The sequence below is a fragment of the Carassius gibelio genome, chromosome B21 (assembly GCF_023724105.1).
Source record: "Carassius gibelio isolate Cgi1373 ecotype wild population from Czech Republic chromosome B21, carGib1.2-hapl.c, whole genome shotgun sequence".
NCBI classification, from domain to species: Eukaryota; Metazoa; Chordata; class Actinopteri; order Cypriniformes; family Cyprinidae; genus Carassius; species Carassius gibelio.
Genome location: NC_068416.1, coordinates 5,930,162 through 5,948,757, shown reverse-complemented (window position 1 = coordinate 5,948,757; position 18,596 = coordinate 5,930,162). Strand labels below are relative to the sequence as shown.

The 18,596-nt window shown below is 36.7% G+C and overlaps 2 protein-coding genes across 3 annotated transcripts in view; one reads left to right on the top strand and one right to left on the bottom strand.

Moving 5' to 3' along the window:
* The first annotated feature begins 1,130 nt into the window (after nucleotides 1-1,130).
* ik (IK cytokine) lies at nucleotides 1,131-12,813 on the top strand. Its single transcript, XM_052588791.1, has 20 exons — nucleotides 1,131-1,284; nucleotides 2,258-2,324; nucleotides 2,605-2,697; nucleotides 3,351-3,410; nucleotides 3,941-4,108; nucleotides 4,311-4,425; nucleotides 4,499-4,569; nucleotides 4,657-4,703; nucleotides 5,469-5,632; nucleotides 6,575-6,683; nucleotides 6,903-6,942; nucleotides 7,016-7,214; nucleotides 7,336-7,354; nucleotides 7,961-8,036; nucleotides 9,764-9,847; nucleotides 9,929-9,986; nucleotides 10,073-10,161; nucleotides 10,250-10,358; nucleotides 11,162-11,196; nucleotides 12,384-12,813. The coding sequence occupies exons 1-20, from the start codon at nucleotides 1,269-1,271 to the stop codon at nucleotides 12,409-12,411; spliced, it is 1,647 nt and encodes a 548-aa protein (XP_052444751.1). The 5' UTR covers nucleotides 1,131-1,268; the 3' UTR covers nucleotides 12,412-12,813.
* The window catches only part of LOC127986512 (arf-GAP with Rho-GAP domain, ANK repeat and PH domain-containing protein 1), a 20,667-nt gene continuing 14,809 nt past the window's right edge, over nucleotides 12,739-18,596 (bottom strand). For both annotated transcript variants that reach the window (XM_052588786.1, XM_052588785.1), the window contains exons 20-23: nucleotides 16,982-17,191; nucleotides 16,661-16,766; nucleotides 13,424-13,571; nucleotides 12,739-13,323 (exon numbers count right to left, since the gene is read on the bottom strand). In XM_052588786.1, coding sequence (XP_052444746.1) covers nucleotides 13,282-13,323; nucleotides 13,424-13,571; nucleotides 16,661-16,766; nucleotides 16,982-17,191 — 506 coding nt within the window. In that variant the 3' untranslated portion in view covers nucleotides 12,739-13,281. The remainder of the gene's footprint in view (nucleotides 13,324-13,423; nucleotides 13,572-16,660; nucleotides 16,767-16,981; nucleotides 17,192-18,596) is intronic.

Here is an 18,596-nt window from a genome sequence, read left to right as displayed (position 1 = left end):
ACACACACACACACACACACACACCAGTAGAATAATCATCATCAGTCAGAGTTTTAGTGGACTGTTATACCAAATAAATGTTTTCATCAGGGAGTCATTGAATCATTCATTCAACTGATTCATTCAGAAGTGAAACAGACATACCTGGTGGTACTAGGTTATTTGTAACGCCAATTTTTCTTCACTAAGTCCCTTCTAAAGTGTAAATCATACATTAAATCAAATATAATGAACATGATGACTTGCATACGCATAGACACAGCCAGTAAACAAAACACAGTTGTGTGCACTTTAGTCCTTTATACACTAACACTGTACAGTTACAGTTTTCCAACATTTGATAGATCTTTGGAATAAAACTCTAAAATACAAAGCTCTTAAAATCGCTTGCCACAAAACAAAGACTGGATTCATTTGTGTTCACATGAAGACGTCTACCCACCAACAACACTGATGTGATGTGAACTGCTGTATATAACCTTCCGCATTGGCAGTGATGTTACTCAAATATACATAATCACACAGATGTAATAGAAAGCAGGAGATTTTTTTAGGGGCACACAGGTTAAATAAATAACTAAATAAACATATTGTGTGGACATGCCAGAACAAAAGAGAGACAGCTTGCTTGCAGTCATAAAATGAGTTTATTTACTTACAAAAGATATTGAAAGTTGACCCTCATCAAGGATGCCCAAAGAACTAACTCTTGAGAGGCAGATTAAGCACTTTTTACACCCAAGGGTCAACCCATCTCATGAGAACATACCACAAACGCCTGAATAAACTCATTAACTGAACGTAATATTCAAATTAAAGTGACCTAAATAAATATAATGATGTATTTATTATGCCATCGATAAAAAAGTTATGTGACACTAGCTTGCGCTATTCTTTATCCATTTTCTTTTTATTTATATGATAATAGTAATAATAATAATAATAAACTTGCTACATGTACTGCGTTAGACTGAGACTTGTCATAGCATTTGCATATCAATAATATTTTGTTAATTTTTATTGCTCCCATTGCCCTCATTTCTAAGTCGCTTTGGATAATATATTTATATATATCATAAATTATTATATATTGCTTCCAAATAATACGTTCCACAATGGTGATGGCTAAACAAGGCTCATCCGGGTCAACAGGCGGCGCTATCGCGACGGCGGACAGCTGGAGACAAGCGGAAGTGTGACGTCAGAAGACCTATTATCAACATTAAATTGCGTCGAGTTGTGTTTAGAGAGGCCCGAATAATTTCATCATGCCTGAACGCGAATGTAAGTATTATATATATATTTTTTATTAAACGTTTATAATGTGTGTGGATAAAGCAATGTTTGAGAATATGCCTCGTTGTATTCTATAAGCACGCGCGACGCAGCGATTGTGTGCAGACTTCAGAGATATTGTTTCGAATTAATTCGCTAAAAAATACGTCCGATGATTAAAACGGTTGTTTTGGTGCAAATGAATAACGCTTTAACACAAATACTGCTAGTAACGTTAACGTTATTTGGGGCCAAGACGAAAGGTGCCATCAAAACTATGAAACCGCTTCATATTTAGCCTCAGAATGTGTCTTGTGTAAGTTAATTTAATATTATCATTAATAAATTTTTTAACAGAAGACACCCGCTGTAATGACAATGTAATAAACAATAGTTTAATATTGTCAGGGATATTTCAAGTCAGAATCATTAAAAGGCAGTATTTAAGCATCACAGTTGCCCAAAACGAATTAATTTTAAATCTTTTATCAAATCAAACAATGCCTCTGTCCTTCAAACCAATATAAACACATAAATATGGTATGATCAATTATATATATATATATATATATATATATATATATATATATATATATATATATATATATATATATATGAATGACACACACATGCAGGATGTATTTACATGTGTATATTTATGTGTACACAAACACTTTTATTTATCTTATGTTATGCTGCGTGACTATTTCACCTTTTATTTCCACTAAAGTTTCTTTAAACATTTTATATACCTTTTAATATGCATATAAAATCACTTTTGTACATTTAAGTTGAAGTAGACATAAAATGAGACTATTAATATTATTACTATTATTGTGAAGTCTTCAGAAAGCATGAGAATGAGGTCAAAGATCGGAGTATCTGTCATGTTTTTGGAGTTATTTTAGCTTGTGTGATACTGTATTAATGTGTGTTTGATGTCTGATCCTCGTGTGTGTGTGTGTGTGTGTGTGTGTCTCAGCTGATGTGTACTCCAATCCTCTGGCTCCGGACGGACATGAGGTGGAGGATCACCGCTCGGCGCTTCAGTAAGTGCTCTTCATCATCTCTTCATCTCAGGATAATGTGGAGAACGTGGTTTCTGCTCATCGTTCAGACACATTTGTGAATTGTAAAGCCTTTAAAATAAGTTTAAATCGGAGCATAAAAATCCTAAAGTCGTGGAGTTAAATGTTGCATGCATTGATTATCTTTTGCCTTTTTGTTTTCCACTGCGAACATCTAAACATCCTTAAATCAGGAGTGAGATGCAAGTTTATGCTTAAAGCAAGAACTAACTTCACAAACTCATCTGTTTGTGATCCTCAGATCCAAGCTGACCAATGAAGACTTCAGGAAGCTTCTGATGACCCCGAGATCTACGCCGTCCTCCGCTCCACCCTCCAAAACACGCCACCATGAGTACTTCCACTTCTGCTCCTCTCTTATCAGTCTAAACCAAACCTGAGCTCCTTGAGTACATCTGCTTCATGTTCCCGTTTAACAAATCGTTCGTATCAGATAGTGTTTGGGACCTGTGCTGGCAAAAACCAGTGTGAATGTGCATGGTCTGATTTTGAGCTACGGGCAAATAAAGCAAAGGATGTCGATTCTGGTCAGATTTCAGGTTTTAAAAGGGTTTCAGGTTCTAGCTATCCCATGTTTTCTTCTTATACTCGTTCTACTGTGGTCGTTTTTGACATCTGTTCTTATTTTTAATAACACTGATCAAATATAAAATCACTATATTGTGAATTTTCTCAGAACTCTTTAAAAAAAATCTTTGAAAATGTGCTCATTTTGACTCATTTAGCCAGCACAGGTCCCATTTATTAATTGATAGCCCAATGTCATGTTAAAACATTAAGGTAAGAAATATCACTTTAACATGGAGCACGTTACAGATTGACTTGCAACATTGTATCTTTAAAACAAATATGTGCGAGCATCTTGATACAATGTAACAGTTTCTGCGACAGGAATCCGTGTCCTTTAGATGCTAGACTTCCCGACTAGTCTCTCAGCTCTGCATGTTTCCATGTCAGCTTGACTTCTTCTTGTGATGTATTTCCCAGGATGCCACGGGAATATAACGAGGATGAGGATCCTGCGGCTCGCAGGCGAAAGAAGAAAAGGTGAGTGGAGGAACGGTGAAGAATAACTCATCCTTCATTACTTCTGCATGTATTTACTTCACTCACTGCTGATCAAATGGCATTTCACTCTTTTACATTTCTAATCAAGTGAATGAGCAGCAATTAGACATTTCACTACGATAAACAGACATTTCATGATTTTGATTTGATAAATCTTACTTTTTTTTAATTTTTCCTTAAAGAATATTTATAATATTTCTGCTGTATTGACTTCAGATTCCTGCTTGTGTTAGCAAGTGGAAAGCTAATTAATTAAAATTATTAATTTGGCATGTGAACTTGAGTTTTTCCCCATGCATTATTGAACCAACTTATATTTCTATACCAAAATGTGTGACATTTGTCTTGTAAAAATTCCATTGTGCTTTTTTTTACAAATGTGGTGAAAGCAAACACAAAATTTCTTTGTTATTATAGAATGACTTTTATTTCTCATAGTATGATGTGATGCACGCAAGAAGAGGTTTTGATAGTGTTTCTCTGTTAACCCTTTGTGCTTCTGTCTGAAGTTACTACGCTAAGCTGCGTCAGCAGGAGATGGAGCGCGAGCGCGAGCTGGCCGAGAAATACCGCGACCGCGCTCGAGAGAGACGTGACGGGGTTAATAAAGACTACGAGGAGACGGAGCTCATCAGCACCACGGCCAACTATCGAGCCGTGGGACCCACTGCAGAGGCGTGAGTGTCTATTCCTGATGTAATGCAGAATAACAGATAGAAATGGGTTCAAGGCAGTTATTTCTATCATTCATTGTGCCTTTAATTGCAGTAATGCAGTTAATTTGGGGTGCTTTCTTTCATCTTATTTGATTGCAGACTGGTTCTAGGTATTGTTGTGTGGATTGAAGCATGCATTTGTTGTGTCTCCTTTGCTGAACAGAGACAAATCAGCAGCAGAGAAGCGGCGTCAGCTGATCCAGGAGTCGAAGTTCTTGGGAGGTGACATGGAGCACACTCACTTGGTGAAGGGTTTGGACTTCGCTCTGCTACAGAAGGTACGACAGCAGGGACACTGACGGACACTCGTACACTCGCCGCCTTCTGCTTACTCTAGTGCTTCGCTTTCAGGTCCGAGCTGAGATCACTAATAAAGAGCGCGAGGAGGAGGACATGATCGAGAAAGTGCAGAAGGAAGTCAAGTATGTGCCGGAAAATCATGTGTGTGTGTGTGTGTGTGTTCATTCGATCTGTTTCAGAGTGTCTTTCAACATGTTTGTGTTTGACAGGAAAGATGAAGATCCAGAGCAGAAGATTGAGTTCAAGACTCGTCTGGGTGAGTTCAGTGTGTGTGTGTGTGTGTGTTTAAAGACTGCTTGAGGAAATTAATGCAATAATCAGGCTGGGTATTGGAGCTAAAAAGTGTATATCTCAGCATTTTTGCATTTGCTCTTTGAAAATCCGCAATTAAGAAATAATCTAGACGGTGATTGCTTACGGACTTATTTTTTTTTTTACTAAATGAGCATTTTAAAATGTTAAGAAATACATCCAAAGCAATAAAAAAAGCTTTGCACGTCTCACAGAACGAGTTGCAGCAGGTCTTTGAGTTTGCAAGACTTTATGCGCAAATGAATTCTGGCGTACAGGATCAGATTATTTTTTTGTCCCATCCAATGTCACAGATTAAGTTTTTGTCATTTGTCACAAATGTCATTTAAATACAGTTGCCATTCCAGAAACTTCAGTGTGTAGTAGTTGCATGTAAAAAATAAGTTTATTTAAATAGTTTATAGTCACAGAGTTTAACACTCCTTCAGAAACACACATTATAATCATCAAAGCTGTCTGTGCTGTACACGTAGCACAGAATGCATCAGAAGCAGCTCCTATCAGGAGGATAACACTGGATTACTGTCTTTACAAGCTTAACTTTTTAACATTAGCACAATATGCACAATATTTCCGTTTTGTATCATCAGCAGAATAACGAAGATAACAGAGCTAATATTAATGTATTACCCGGTGCAGATAATGTAAATGAATGCAGTAGTGCTTCAGCCCATGATGTTGTGTAAGCTCACGTTCTTCTGTTCTTCAGGACGCAACATCTATCGGATCCTGTTCAAGGCTCGTCAGATGGAGCGTAACGAGCTCTTCCTGCCGGGACGCATGGCGTATGTGGTGGACCTGGAGGACGAGTACGCAGACACAGACATCCCCACCACACTCATCCGCAGCAAAGCTGACTGCCCCACCATGGAGGTACACACCAGCACAAACCCTCTCATCTGTGGGAGAATCAGTCCTGTCACATTGTCAGGTTTTCATTAACTATAGTAGTCTGAGGATAAATGGAGCACAAAACCAGTCATAAGGGTCAGTTGAAGATATATGGATCATCTGAAAGCTGAATAAATCATCTTTCCATCGATGTGTGGTTCGTTAGGAGAACAATATTCAGACAATCTGATAATCTGGAATCTGAGGGAGCAAAAGATATCTAAATATTGAGAAAATCATCTTTAAAGTTGTTCAAATGAATTCTTAGCAATGCATATTACTAATCAAAAATGAAGTTTTGATATATTTACAGTAGGGAATGAATTAAATATCTTCATGGAACATGATCTTTACTTAATACACTAATGATTTTTGACATAAAAAAACTATAATTTTGACCCATGCGATGCATTGTTGGCAGTTTGCAGATTTGTGCACTTTTAAAAATCAAATTTTGATGCACGAAGCTGTTTTTATTGTCTCTTATAACAAATATCTTTTATTTAGATGAAAATGCTGATTCTGTTTTAAAAAAACCTTACTTCATTCCTAACCAACCAGAATTGCGTTCACTTTCGACACACAAATGAAGAGCTTTTTAAATGTTCTCATGCTTTAATTTGATTTATGAACCCCCTCTGATTTCACATCAGTTGCATGCGTAGATGCAGTATTACGTAGCTTGTGATTGAAAAGGCGAGGAGGTGAATGAGAAGAAGAAGAAGAATGGTTTCAGTCGTAATGTGTTTGTCTGCATCTGGATGTGGTTTCAGTGATCTGACCTCGACATATTAAACATTTTCCACAAAAAACCCCATCATGTCAACTATAGTGTGAAATGGAAAACAGAAACCAGTGAGGATGTATGACCAGACGGCACTAGATGGTTCTGAAAGTCTTGTCACTGCTGTTTTTGTTCCTCAGGCTCAGACGACGCTCACCACTAATGACATCGTCATCAGCAAACTAACACAGATCCTGTCGTATCTGAGGCAGGGCACCCGCAACAAGAAGCTCAAGAAGAAGGACAAAGGTGGTTTCCCTGCGCCGCTCCGCTAATGTGTTCACTAGAGATCAGCTTTGAGTGATGCACCTGAAGTTTAAGTCAAGATACCTTCAACTAGTTGCATTTTAAATCACTGAAACACGTCTATAATTCATGTGCCTTTTCACATTTCTGATGAGAAAGTGACTCTTGCCCATCCTTAGTGTTTGTAAAAGCTAAACTTTAGGGTGTTTTCTGTGTTTTCAGGGCGTCTGGATGAGAAGAAGGCACCAGAGGCTGACATAAGGTGAGTTGACACACAGTCTTAAGGTTAAGTTTATTATCTGAAATGAAGCTTGCTAACATCTGTGTGTTTGCAGCATCTTTGACGACATCGGTGACTACGCACCCTCCACCTCCAAGATCATCCGAGACAAAGAGAAGGAGCGCTACCGTGAGCGAGAGAGGGAGAGAGAGCGAGAGAGAGAGAGGGACCGAGAGAGGGAGAGAGAGAGGGATCGGGAAGAGGAGAAAAGACGACACAGTTACTTCGAGAAACCCCGAGCTGATGATGACGAGGTCAGATGATCAGTGCTGTGTCTGTGATGCTCATTGCCTCTGACTGTTAGTGCAAAACCTAAGAATATCACTAATAATTGTAATATTTCTAATGCATATACAATATTTTATGTCTTTTCAGGCCGTGGACATTGATAAAGGTAAATTCTCACAATCTTCATATTCCTGATAATCTATAAAACTTCAGTGTTTCCACATGAAAATAATAGTATTACCTTTTTCAATTAAATTTAATGCATAATACAATTGCATGTCAGTTGCAATGAATTAAAAATGAGATTTATATTAAATGCAATTAACTGAGCTTAGAAGTGCCTTTCTTAAGTCTTTAAGTAGTTTTATAATTGTTTCTCTTGTCCTGTTGTTTAAGTATACTGCCAAATGTATTTACAAGATATAATGAGAAATCAAAACATACTTCAATGCCATTTCTATTGAATGCTGGTACGTTGTATATTTAATATATTTGTAATAACACATTTGTAATGAAGATGTTGCAGTGCAGAATGTTAACTTTTAAATGTAATGTCAAATGTGTACAAGCTTAAACATGACAAAAGATTATTCAAATGATTTACTTCTAAAACGACACAAAAAATAATTTGTATTATACACTTATACACAAACGTGCACGGAGAAAAATCATCATGAAAGTTCACTCTCCAAGTCACACACTTCTTGATCACAAAGGTATTGAAAGAAATGCTTTCAGTCCTATAGTTGAGTGCTGTGCTGGTCTCTTTCAGGTCCAGGCTCTGTGAAGGACCAGATCAAACTGATCAATGAGAAGTTTGCAGGAGCTGCTCACTTGCAGGGCCAGGAGCCATATCCTTCAGGAGACTGCAGACAATCAGTCCGTTCAGATGTAGATCACACACTATTGCATTTAGTGTTTAGTAGGGCTGCTCCTGATTGAAGTTTATTATAGACGGTTCACTTAAACCATTTGTCGACTAGTCACACTTTCATATAAATTGTATTACTAAGATATGTTATGAGACTATGAATATGTCTGAAAAAAAAAAGCTAGGAGATATTTGAATTTATTATTAATCAAACTATTAATTTCTGAGTCAGCGTCGCACATTCAGAGTGAAATGCACCTTTCCATTGGATGACATAATCAGAGAGTGCTTTCGGTTTTAATTGTTTGGTTTTAGACATTTCAAGCTTTCTGTTGATATATTTCTAATGTCTGTGAGACGAGTATCCATCCTATATACTGATAGTTTTGTGTAGTTTTTCTGACATGCTCCAGTTCAGGGCTGAGAGCGCATCCTGTTTTTCTTTATTTTACAAAAGCACAATTTTTTTTTTATATTGTGAGCTAAAAGTAACATAATACATTTACCTCCAGTTTCACAAACAAGGCTTAACCTGCTAACTGTCACTCCGTCCCGTATACGGGACGCCTACATTTACTTCACTATATTACAATCAAATCTAATCTAATCTTGACAAACTATATACCGTTGGAAAGGTCTAAGACTCCCAAATATATATTTTACCAATATTTTTTGTAAAACGTTATGTAGGAAAAGTAATAGATTAATTTATGACAAGAGTGCACCCTCAGAAATCTACATTACAAAAGGAGCTTTGACCTTTGTTTAAAAAAAAGACTTCCTTGTTGCCTTTTTCTCTATCACATTTTAGAAATCATCAGAAGCTATATATCACTTGAAAACATAAAATCTCAAAATTCATCCTTCAAAACCCATTTTAAAATCAGACATTGCATTACCATGTAAATGGCACATCAAAATCATGTTACAAAATGTTTTCAGTCATGAATTAAAAAAAATTGGGTTTGTATCATGCACATTCAAGTCTATCTTCAAAAACGTGAGTTACAGTTAACAGGTTAAGCCTAGTCTCAGACTAAAATGTGAAATGTGTCTTAAGTCACGGGGGGGTATATTTGTAGCAATACCCCCCCCCCAAAAAAAAGGTGTGAGTCAAAAATCAATGTAAAGATTATCTATTTCAGATGATGCATAAATCTCAATTTCAAAAAAATTTACCCTTGGGACTGGTTTTGAGCTTCAGGGTCACATATTTCTTCAGAAAACATGCCTTAATTTCCTAAAAAAATAAAGCAGTTAGTTAGTTTTTAAGGAATAATGCAAAATTGTAATGCATTACTTTTAAAAATACCTTTCCCAACGCTGATTTTGAGTGTACACTGAAGTCGACCCTATATAGTTTCCAGTGATGTGTTTCTCTTATCTGTAGAGTAGAAAAGACAGTGTATTTGAAGATGTTTGTGCTGTTGTGCTTGTCTCCATGTCATGCAGTCTCGGCACTAACATTAATAGCGCTCTTTTATTAGGTTCATGTTAGGGTGAGCAGAAGTGTGAAGTTGCCAATACTTGTATATATTTCCATTTCTAATGACGAGCTATTATTAAGTTCAACAGATGTTTGGATATAGCTACTGTATTTAGCACAAATACCAGCCTTTTTTCATCATTTTACCAACTGTGGTCTACAATCAAGGGATGAAATGACTTCTTAAATGCTTAGTTTGTTTTTTCTTTAACCGTGAGCACTGGAAGCAGACGTGAAGAGAAGAAGCATCTTGGGGATTTCTTCGGGATGTCGAACAGTTACGCCGAGTGTTACCCGGCCACGTAAGTTAGGTGGTCTTCTGTCTCGTACAGTTGAGGATGCTGATGATGCTGAGTCTGGACATGTTTGCTTGTGTTTTGTAGAATGGATGATCTGGCTGTGGACAGTGATGAGGAGGTGGACTACAGCAAGATGGACCAGGCATGAGTGTTTCTGGGTTATAATGGAGAAATGTGTGTGTGTGCCGCTGGTCAGGCGTGTTCACGTGTGTGTGTGTGTGTCTCTAGGGTAATAAGAAGGGTCCTTTGGGCCGCTGGGACTTCGACACTCAAGAGGAGTACAGCGACTACATGAACAAGAAGGAGGCGCTTCCCAAGTAACTCAGTCTCTGTTCTTCACCAGTTGACATCGGTTTGAGGTTGTGTGTTCGATGTATTCATGATGATAATTGTGTGTGTGTGTAGGGCTGCCTTCCAGTACGGCATCAAAATGTCTGAGGGCCGAAAGACTCGCCGCTTTAAAGAAACCAACGAGAAGGCAGAGCTGGACCGACAGTGGAAGAAAATCAGTGCTGTGAGTTCACAGGCAACATTCGGTGGGGTGTTTTACGAATTAGAGATGGAGTGGAATAAAACTCCAGCTAGGGGTGTGCGATAATATCGGAATCGTTGTTTTAGCAATGTGCAAAAAAAACAAACTTGTCTTGCGAGTTCAAATCATTGACTGTGAGATGAAGCCTTAGAATGCATTTTGAATGACTCTATAATTCAAGTTATGAAATCCAAAAATATCTCCGTGTGAGTTTTTATAAGATATGGTATAGTTTAGTAATAATGCACAAGCATCAGTGCCGTTCTCCTAAATATTAGCATGTGAGTATTATCGCCATTATATATAAGTTCTACAATCAATTTAAGTCCGTTACATTTTAGACACAAACCTTTTTTTTTTTTTTTGACCAATAAATACGGTTCAAGGCAAAGCCCCAGAGCAGGACATTAATGCATCTCATCATGGCAACACATGAATCTGCTTTTGAATGAGTCGTTTGAGTCATTGATTCAATGATCCATTCATAAAGCAACAGCTACTTGCTTCATTTCTACATGAATCGGGTGTTTTGAATGAATCATTTGAATGAATGAATCACACATTAAGGCAGGGATTTGCTGCCACCTACTGGTGGTTTTCCATGTCATGGTTATTTATCCATCACAAGCCTAAATCAGCACAAAAACACACTTGCCAAAATTATTATTATTTAATTTATTTTATTCTGGTCAGTATCGCACCCCTGTGAACCTCGTGAGCTGCAAACAGATGTTAGGTGTTCATTCAGTCCTGCAGCATGTTCATTCAGTCTCTGTTTATTTCAGATCATCGAGAAGAGGAAGAAGATGGAGGCTGATGGGTGAGTGTCAGTGGTTTCTCTTAGCTTCAGTCAAGTTTTACAAATATCCTAAAAATCCTTTATGTAGGGTTCATACGGGACACGTCCCAGCCAGGATTTTAATATTGCCTAAAATATCCAGGTTTTGCTCAGCGACGCTTCAAGTCAATCGAACGAAGAAACACGTGCACATATTTGCATAGCTTTGATCGTTCCCTCTAGATCTCACCTTCTCACACGCAGCCCCACGATTGGTCGATTATGTACAATACCTGCATGTTATTGGTCAAGCTGCTCTGGATGTTTAAGGCATTATTCAAATTCTGGCTGGGACGTGTCCCGTATGAACGGTGCATATGGTCACCCTACCTTTATGGGGTCCGAAGTGTGTCGTCACAAAAGTTTATCCTTTTGAAATGTCTTGTTTAGGTTTGCTATTTTATTATTATTATTATTTTTTATTTTTTTAACAACCATTCAAGCACAAGAAGATGTGAAAGAACTTAATTTTGTAATCTCGCGATCTGAGACGTTTTTCATAAATTTCATGTTAGATATGAGCATGTTAGTTCAAATGTTGACATATCTTACCAGGATGCAATTTTATACATTATAAATATTTTGCACATAAATGAACCAGGGTGAACATATTTAGCTCTTAACTCTTGGCATTGGATATAAAAATGTGACCCTCTGGCCTGTAACTAAAACCCCCTTTTTTTTTTCTCTCTGAGAATCAATCTTGGAAACATTGACATCAATCTGATTGCTTTTGTTCAGTAAAATGCATTTAGTCACCAGTTGCAGAAAACACTTCGACTAGTCTTTAAAGTTAGTCATCAGATTTTTTTCTTTAAGACTGGCCATAATTTAATTCTGTTTTTTAAGTTGGTTGCGTAAACATGTGGATTGGTCTGTGACTCATTAGCCACTGGTAACTGCTCGTTGGTCAGACTAGTCTTAGTTAATGCGACTGACCCCATTTAATGATAACACACTGAAACCAGGAGTCCCAGCAGTCCTGTGGTCCACATATCAGTGCCTTTATTCATAACCAACATCTGATGATGAAAATGTGAATTTAAATAACCTCAAAACATGAATAAAATACACTCGAATTGAGCAGATGAATGGATTTGAGTTAAGATGGGATCTAGAGGTAATGTGTGTGTGTTCATGATCTGTGATCTGTCTCTTGTCTAATACAGGGTGAATGTGAAACGGCCCAAATATTAAAGCTTGAAGAATCCTCTCAGGTGTGTGTAGATGATCCACGTGGATACACCGTAAAAGAGTTGTTGTTTTTCTGAGTCTTCATGAATACAGTGGTAGAGAAAGGATGTTAAAAGATGTTGTTATTTCTCATTTTTACTGTTATTTGCAAGTTTTGTTTTGACAGTGTTTCAGAATTAGATGCAATTGTGAGCTTCTAGAAACTAAATGATGATTTATCGTGACTTGTAAGTGTTGCCAGTTTTATCGCAGACATTGATGGGGACAAAGCTCCCTGTATATCTAAGGCTTTTCTGTGGAAATAAACTCCATCAGATGCACATGCTCAACTCCTGTTTGAATGCATTTATTCATTAATGTACACATGTAATTCTGAGTAACAATAAAGCATGACACACTCTTGAATGCAGTCTGTCATTTATTATACACACACACACACACACACCCCACTGGACATTTCATTGCCAGCATGATAAATATAATTAAATGGGTAGGTAAATACACTGTGATATTAAAGTGGGTAACCGAACAGATACCGGTAGCCATTGACTTCCATTGTATGAAAAAAAAAAAAGTTAGTGACAAAAACAACATTTTAAAAAGTATCACACAAATCACCAGACAGCGTTTGTCTTCTAAAGACATTGACTGATGGACTGGGTTTCTTGTGGATTATTGTGATGTTATATCAGCTGTTAGGACTCTGACGGCACCCATCCACTGCAGAGCATCCATTGATGAGACACTGATAAAGAAACAAACTCATATTCATCTTGGATGCTCTTCTTTCAATATTATTATTAGAGTCATATGTAATGCAGTCACGACGCTGATGAGTTTATTCGGTCCCCGATCATAAAGAGAAACAGCTCTTCACAATACAGTGATGATGTCTCCACCGGTCTCCACATGATTCTGCACAGAGGTCAGAAGACACACACACACACACACACACACACAGTCATTCCTGTGACGTGAAGGCAGTGGGATGGTTTCTTGTCAGTGTGCATCTTACCGTGAAGATCTCTCTGTGGCGCAGGATCAGCTCTTTGGTGAGTTGTCTCAAGGCTGGGTTCATGGCGAGCTCCTGGAACAGCGTGACCACAAAGATCACGGCCAGATTATGAGCCGTCATGCGGTTCTGCTGACTGTGCTTCTGAACACTGAGAGAGCAGATTCACGAGGGGCTGAGTACTTTCTCAATCCGCTGTGTGTGTGTGTGTGATTGCATGCTTTTGCATATTTTTATTCTTACACTTTATAGATATTTTAACATCAGCCTACAACAATATTTTTTTATCATAATTTTTTTTTTTTATCAGCTGCATTTATTTGATCAAAAAATAGTTAAAACCGTAATAATTGTGAAATGTTACAATTTAAAATAACCATTTCCTGTTTGAACAGACCTTGACGCAGCGGCAAGAAGAGACTTATTTTAAAAATAGAAATAAAATCGAGAAATTTAGACTTACGTTATTGACATTTATAAATGTGTATATTTACATGCACAACTGCATAATGTGCGTTAAGTCTGTGTTTGTATTTCTAGCTCTAATTATTTAAAATGCATTTAGTATAGTTCAAATCTATTAACATATTTACTAACAGACTCACGGATAGAGAAATGATCATTAAACCAGTGGCGTAGCCAGGGGAGGGGCCATGGGGGCACTGGCCCCTCCTGAAAACTGATTGGCCCCCCAGTGTGCCCCCACATTTCTACTTGTCTGTCACTCACAAATTCAAATTATAATCTTTCAGTTTAGTAAATAACTCATCTGTACTTTTACTTCGTTACTGTGAGCGACGCCCCTCTCGTTACTTTATCTTAATGCAATAAATGTTATAAATGCTTCAGTTTATTCCAAACGCGCCGTCTACTTTTCTCTGGGCAATGAGCGATGCCCATTCGCCAATGATTCATTCTTTTGAGTCAATTCTGTTCAAAGGCTTGATCAAACCAATTGGCAAACGAGTGAATTGGTTCATGAATCAGTTTGAATGATTCGTTCAGTTCCCTGCCTCACGCACTGAGCGTCTGAAGCGGTTCACTCAGAGTTGTAACGTTTAGCATCAACAGCGTTGAAAACGGGGCTATGGAACTGCACTGAATTGAAAGCAAATCTGCAAAGGCTATTATTTGCTTGCGGTGGAGATCCTTATTAGATGAACACCGCGTGTGCTGTCTACTGTTCAACAGGTAATAACTTGGGCTACATTCGATTACAGTACACGATACCACTGTGACATTAGTTTGTTGTACGTGTGTGGCTTGTAACAGGTTGAATGCAGCTTCCAAAAGACAAAGAATAGCCGATTAAGATTGTATTAATTTTAATTCAATCACACCGGTGCGAGTACGTTCAGCAAGTCATATCATCAGCTGTTAAATTCAGATCTGTGATCGCTTGCTGGCGCTGAGCCAGAGATAGATGCGTTTTACAGCGTTGCGCATTATAACCAATCACACACGGTTCTGTTGAGCTTTTGAATGCAATGGCCAATCAGAGGTGTTCCGATGAGTCATCGCTGAAATGCCGGTGCTTCCTTCACTCGCTCACTGACTGAACACCTCTTTCTGGCGAATTCTCTCGTCAGAAACAACAAAGTGCAGATGTGTGTACGAATCTATAATTAAGATATTGATTTCACAGTGTTAACAGTTTCAGTGATTTTAATGGGAGTTTCTGAGAGTGATTGAAATCTAGACTGTCAGTGAAAATGATCTTTAATAATGTTAATGTTATTTGCTCTCTTTCTGAACAATGAAAGATTAGTAGCAATATTTATATCACATTAACTTTCAATGTTAAATTCACATTTAATATAAAGTCAGTCGTATTAAAAATATGTTATGGCATGAAACCTATATCTGTTACTTAAGTAAACAGACAGGGTTTTATAATAAATTGCAGTAAAGGCTGATGAAATATATACATTTACACACGCACACACACATTACATACATTTTTTGTCTATATATCTAAATAAAAATAGGCTCCGTATATATGACCCAAAGTAACTAACTACTTGAGTAGATTTTTTATCCGATACTCTTTTACTCTTACTCAAGTAACTATTCAAGACTAGTACTTTTACTTTTACTTGAGTAAATATTTCTAGAATTACTTTTACTTTTACTTGAGTAAAGTTTTTGGGTACTCTACCCACCTCTGGACACATGCAAAAACATCGTTTTTTTTACTGGTCAATTTTGAGATTTGGGCCTGTTTGTCTTCAGTAACATATCTTCTTTCAGACTTGTGGTGAAAAAAAAGTCCAAAATACACATATAGGTCTTTATTTTTCTACACCTTTAGTCTATTTGCGTCTGTAGATTCCTAATAAATTCAGTTGGCGTTCTAAATCACCATGGTGCTCCGCGATTGCTGTTTTATAGGATCCACATATTTTACATGTTAAACTAAAGCTACCTTTTTGAACAAGTAGCTTTCTAACAAAGTATGGATATATGATATTTTTAAATCAATATGCTCAAGATTAATTAGCCTTGACATAAGTAGATTTTGTTTATTCGTCAATGCAAATTTACTGCAACTGCTGCTATGCAAATTGAATGGGACGTGGATAATAAACAAAAACATATTATGAAATTATATAAAATTTATAGTAGTTATATTAATTAATTAATTGTGTATTTATTTCTATGAATTATTAATGTTATTCTGATTATTATTATTTGTGAGTTGTACACTATTCATACATTGGATTCTTTTATTTATTACAGTTTTTCTTTCACTTTTGTAAAGTGAAAAGTTAATACAAATTGTATTTGATTTTTTTTTTTTAGAGCAGTGAATAACTGCTATTAAAATATAATAGGGTATCACTGTTTATTACTGATTTTAAAGGTTACTGAACTCTTGAAATGATTTGGATATACAGTTCAAACAACACAAGATTGGCCCCTCTGTATTAATCGTGGCCCCTCTTGTGCCCCCCAGTTGAAAAAATCCTAGAATCGCCCCTGCATTAAACTTTACTTGGCGTGCTACTTGTGCACAATGCGCTTTTCTTAATACTAAATCTAAAATGTGTTTTAATGTCTCTTTCGATGAGGATTATGTGATGTTTGACTGACTTGCAAAATATTTAAAATGTACCTGAAGTGTACTTGCAATAGTTCCACTTTAGCAGAATGAAATATACAAAGTATAGTTAAAAAGTACAATTGCATGGCATTATATTGTTAAGTATATAAGTCTATTTTTCAGAAGGGTTGTCTTACATGTGCAGGTGTCCACACAGAGCAGCCAGAGTCACACGGTTGTCTGGAGGAAGCTGTTTAAGCAGTTTGTGGTACGTCTGTAGTCTCTGTTTCTCGTCTGAGAGCACTGTGGAGACAACTGCATATCAATGCACAACAATCTTGATATTTATCGTGCCGTTTATGCATGCATGACAGTTCTTTAATGCTACAGCTTGAGCAAACGCTCAGGCTCTCTCAGGTTATGCACATGGGCAGTGACTTTATTAGATGTTTCTGAGAGCAGAGTGCGATGGCGAGCTGTGTTTCACTGGAGACCTGGTGTCTTGAGAGCAGTCGTACCTGCGGCTTTCAGCCAGAGCGGTCTGTGTGCGTGCGGTATGATCTCAAAGCTCTGCCGCAGGATCTGTTTCAGAGCTCCTGAAATGTCCAGGATGGAGAGCTCGTCTGTTTTCAGAAGCGCTCTTCTGGGAGAAACGCTCAGGTCGTCCACAAGCTTACTGATCTGAGGAGCGACTCCACAGCGCCGGTACAAACCCTCCACCGTCAGCCCTGCAACAGACAGCGCACTGCTCTTTAACACATCTCAGAAGAGACCTCCTTATGGTGTTTTTACTTAAACGAGACGTTCGATGGTCAATCCAGCACTGCAGCTGTGCAGAACTACCAACAGAGTCATGAGAGCAAACACACACGTATCACATTATTAGTCAACTTCTGAATAAAGGAAAGACTGCATTTCATGAATCTGCTAAATAAAGTTTAAATTCAATGTTTTTCTTTTGCAATATGTAGTCCCTAATGAACAAGAACACTTTAATTTAGTTTCATAAACAGTACCTATTATAATAATAAAACCATTTAAAAGAATATACTTGCTATTTACAGTTAAATGAAAATGTACTCTTTAGTCAGTTTAAAGTGCATCAAATAACATCGGTAAAACTTTATAATAACTGCACACTATTAATCATTAATTAAGCATTAATAAACAGATAATTCATAATTTATAAAGCATTAATAGACAGTAATAAGCAGTTTATAAATACAGATATAAATGCTTTATTCTTGATTTAAAAGCATATCTATAATGTGTAATTTCATACTTTATTCATGATCAATTTATCATTTCTCAATGAAGTATAGCATTATTTACAAACCAGTTATTTAGGAGTTGCCAGTGATTCATAAGATCACAAGAAATGTAGTAAATTCAGGTAGTTATAAAGCATTTAGTAGTGGTCAGATAACTATTTATGTGAGCTCATCTAAAGTGAGGACTAGTTATGCCTTGTAAAGCATTTATAAAGGATATTTAAAGGCTCAGTTATCTTCTAAACAAAAAAACAGAAACAAACACAACACAGTGATACAGAACATAGAAATATTAACAGCCTTTAAATCTCATTTGTAAAAGCTTTACAAGGCATAAATAGTCCTCACTTTAGATAAGCTCACAAAAATAGTTAACTAACAACTACATATGTTTTATAACTACCTGAATTAACCCTGAATTACAGTAGAAATACATGTTAATAAATCATTTATTAACACTATAAGTAACTATTACTATATGTCTGAATAAAAAGATGTATGAATGCACATTTAAATAGTTTATTAACCGTTTACTTACAATTTCTAAGTGATCTTATGAACCACTGACAACTCCTTAATAACTGGTGTGTAAATAAAGCTATACTTAATTTAGAAATGATAAATTGATCATTAATAAAGTATGAAAAAACAATTATTAAATACATTATAGATATGCTTTTAAATCAGGTATAAAGCATTTATATCTGTATTTATAAACTGCTTATAAAATGTCTATTAATGCTTTATAAATGATGAATTAACTGTTTCCTAATGCTTAACTAATGATTAATAGCATGCAGTTATTATAAAAGTGTTACCATAACATCTAATGGAGATTAGAAAATCATAAGTAACTACTTCA

Bases quoted from the DNA above. Each gene is read 5' to 3' on its own strand.
- ik (XM_052588791.1), top strand. The intron at 4,570-4,656 runs GTATGTGCCGGA...TGTGTTTGACAG, and splicing joins AAAGTGCAGAAGGAAGTCAA to GAAAGATGAAGATCCAGAGC. The intron at 10,162-10,249 runs GTAACTCAGTCT...GTGTGTGTGTAG, and splicing joins AAGAAGGAGGCGCTTCCCAA to GGCTGCCTTCCAGTACGGCA.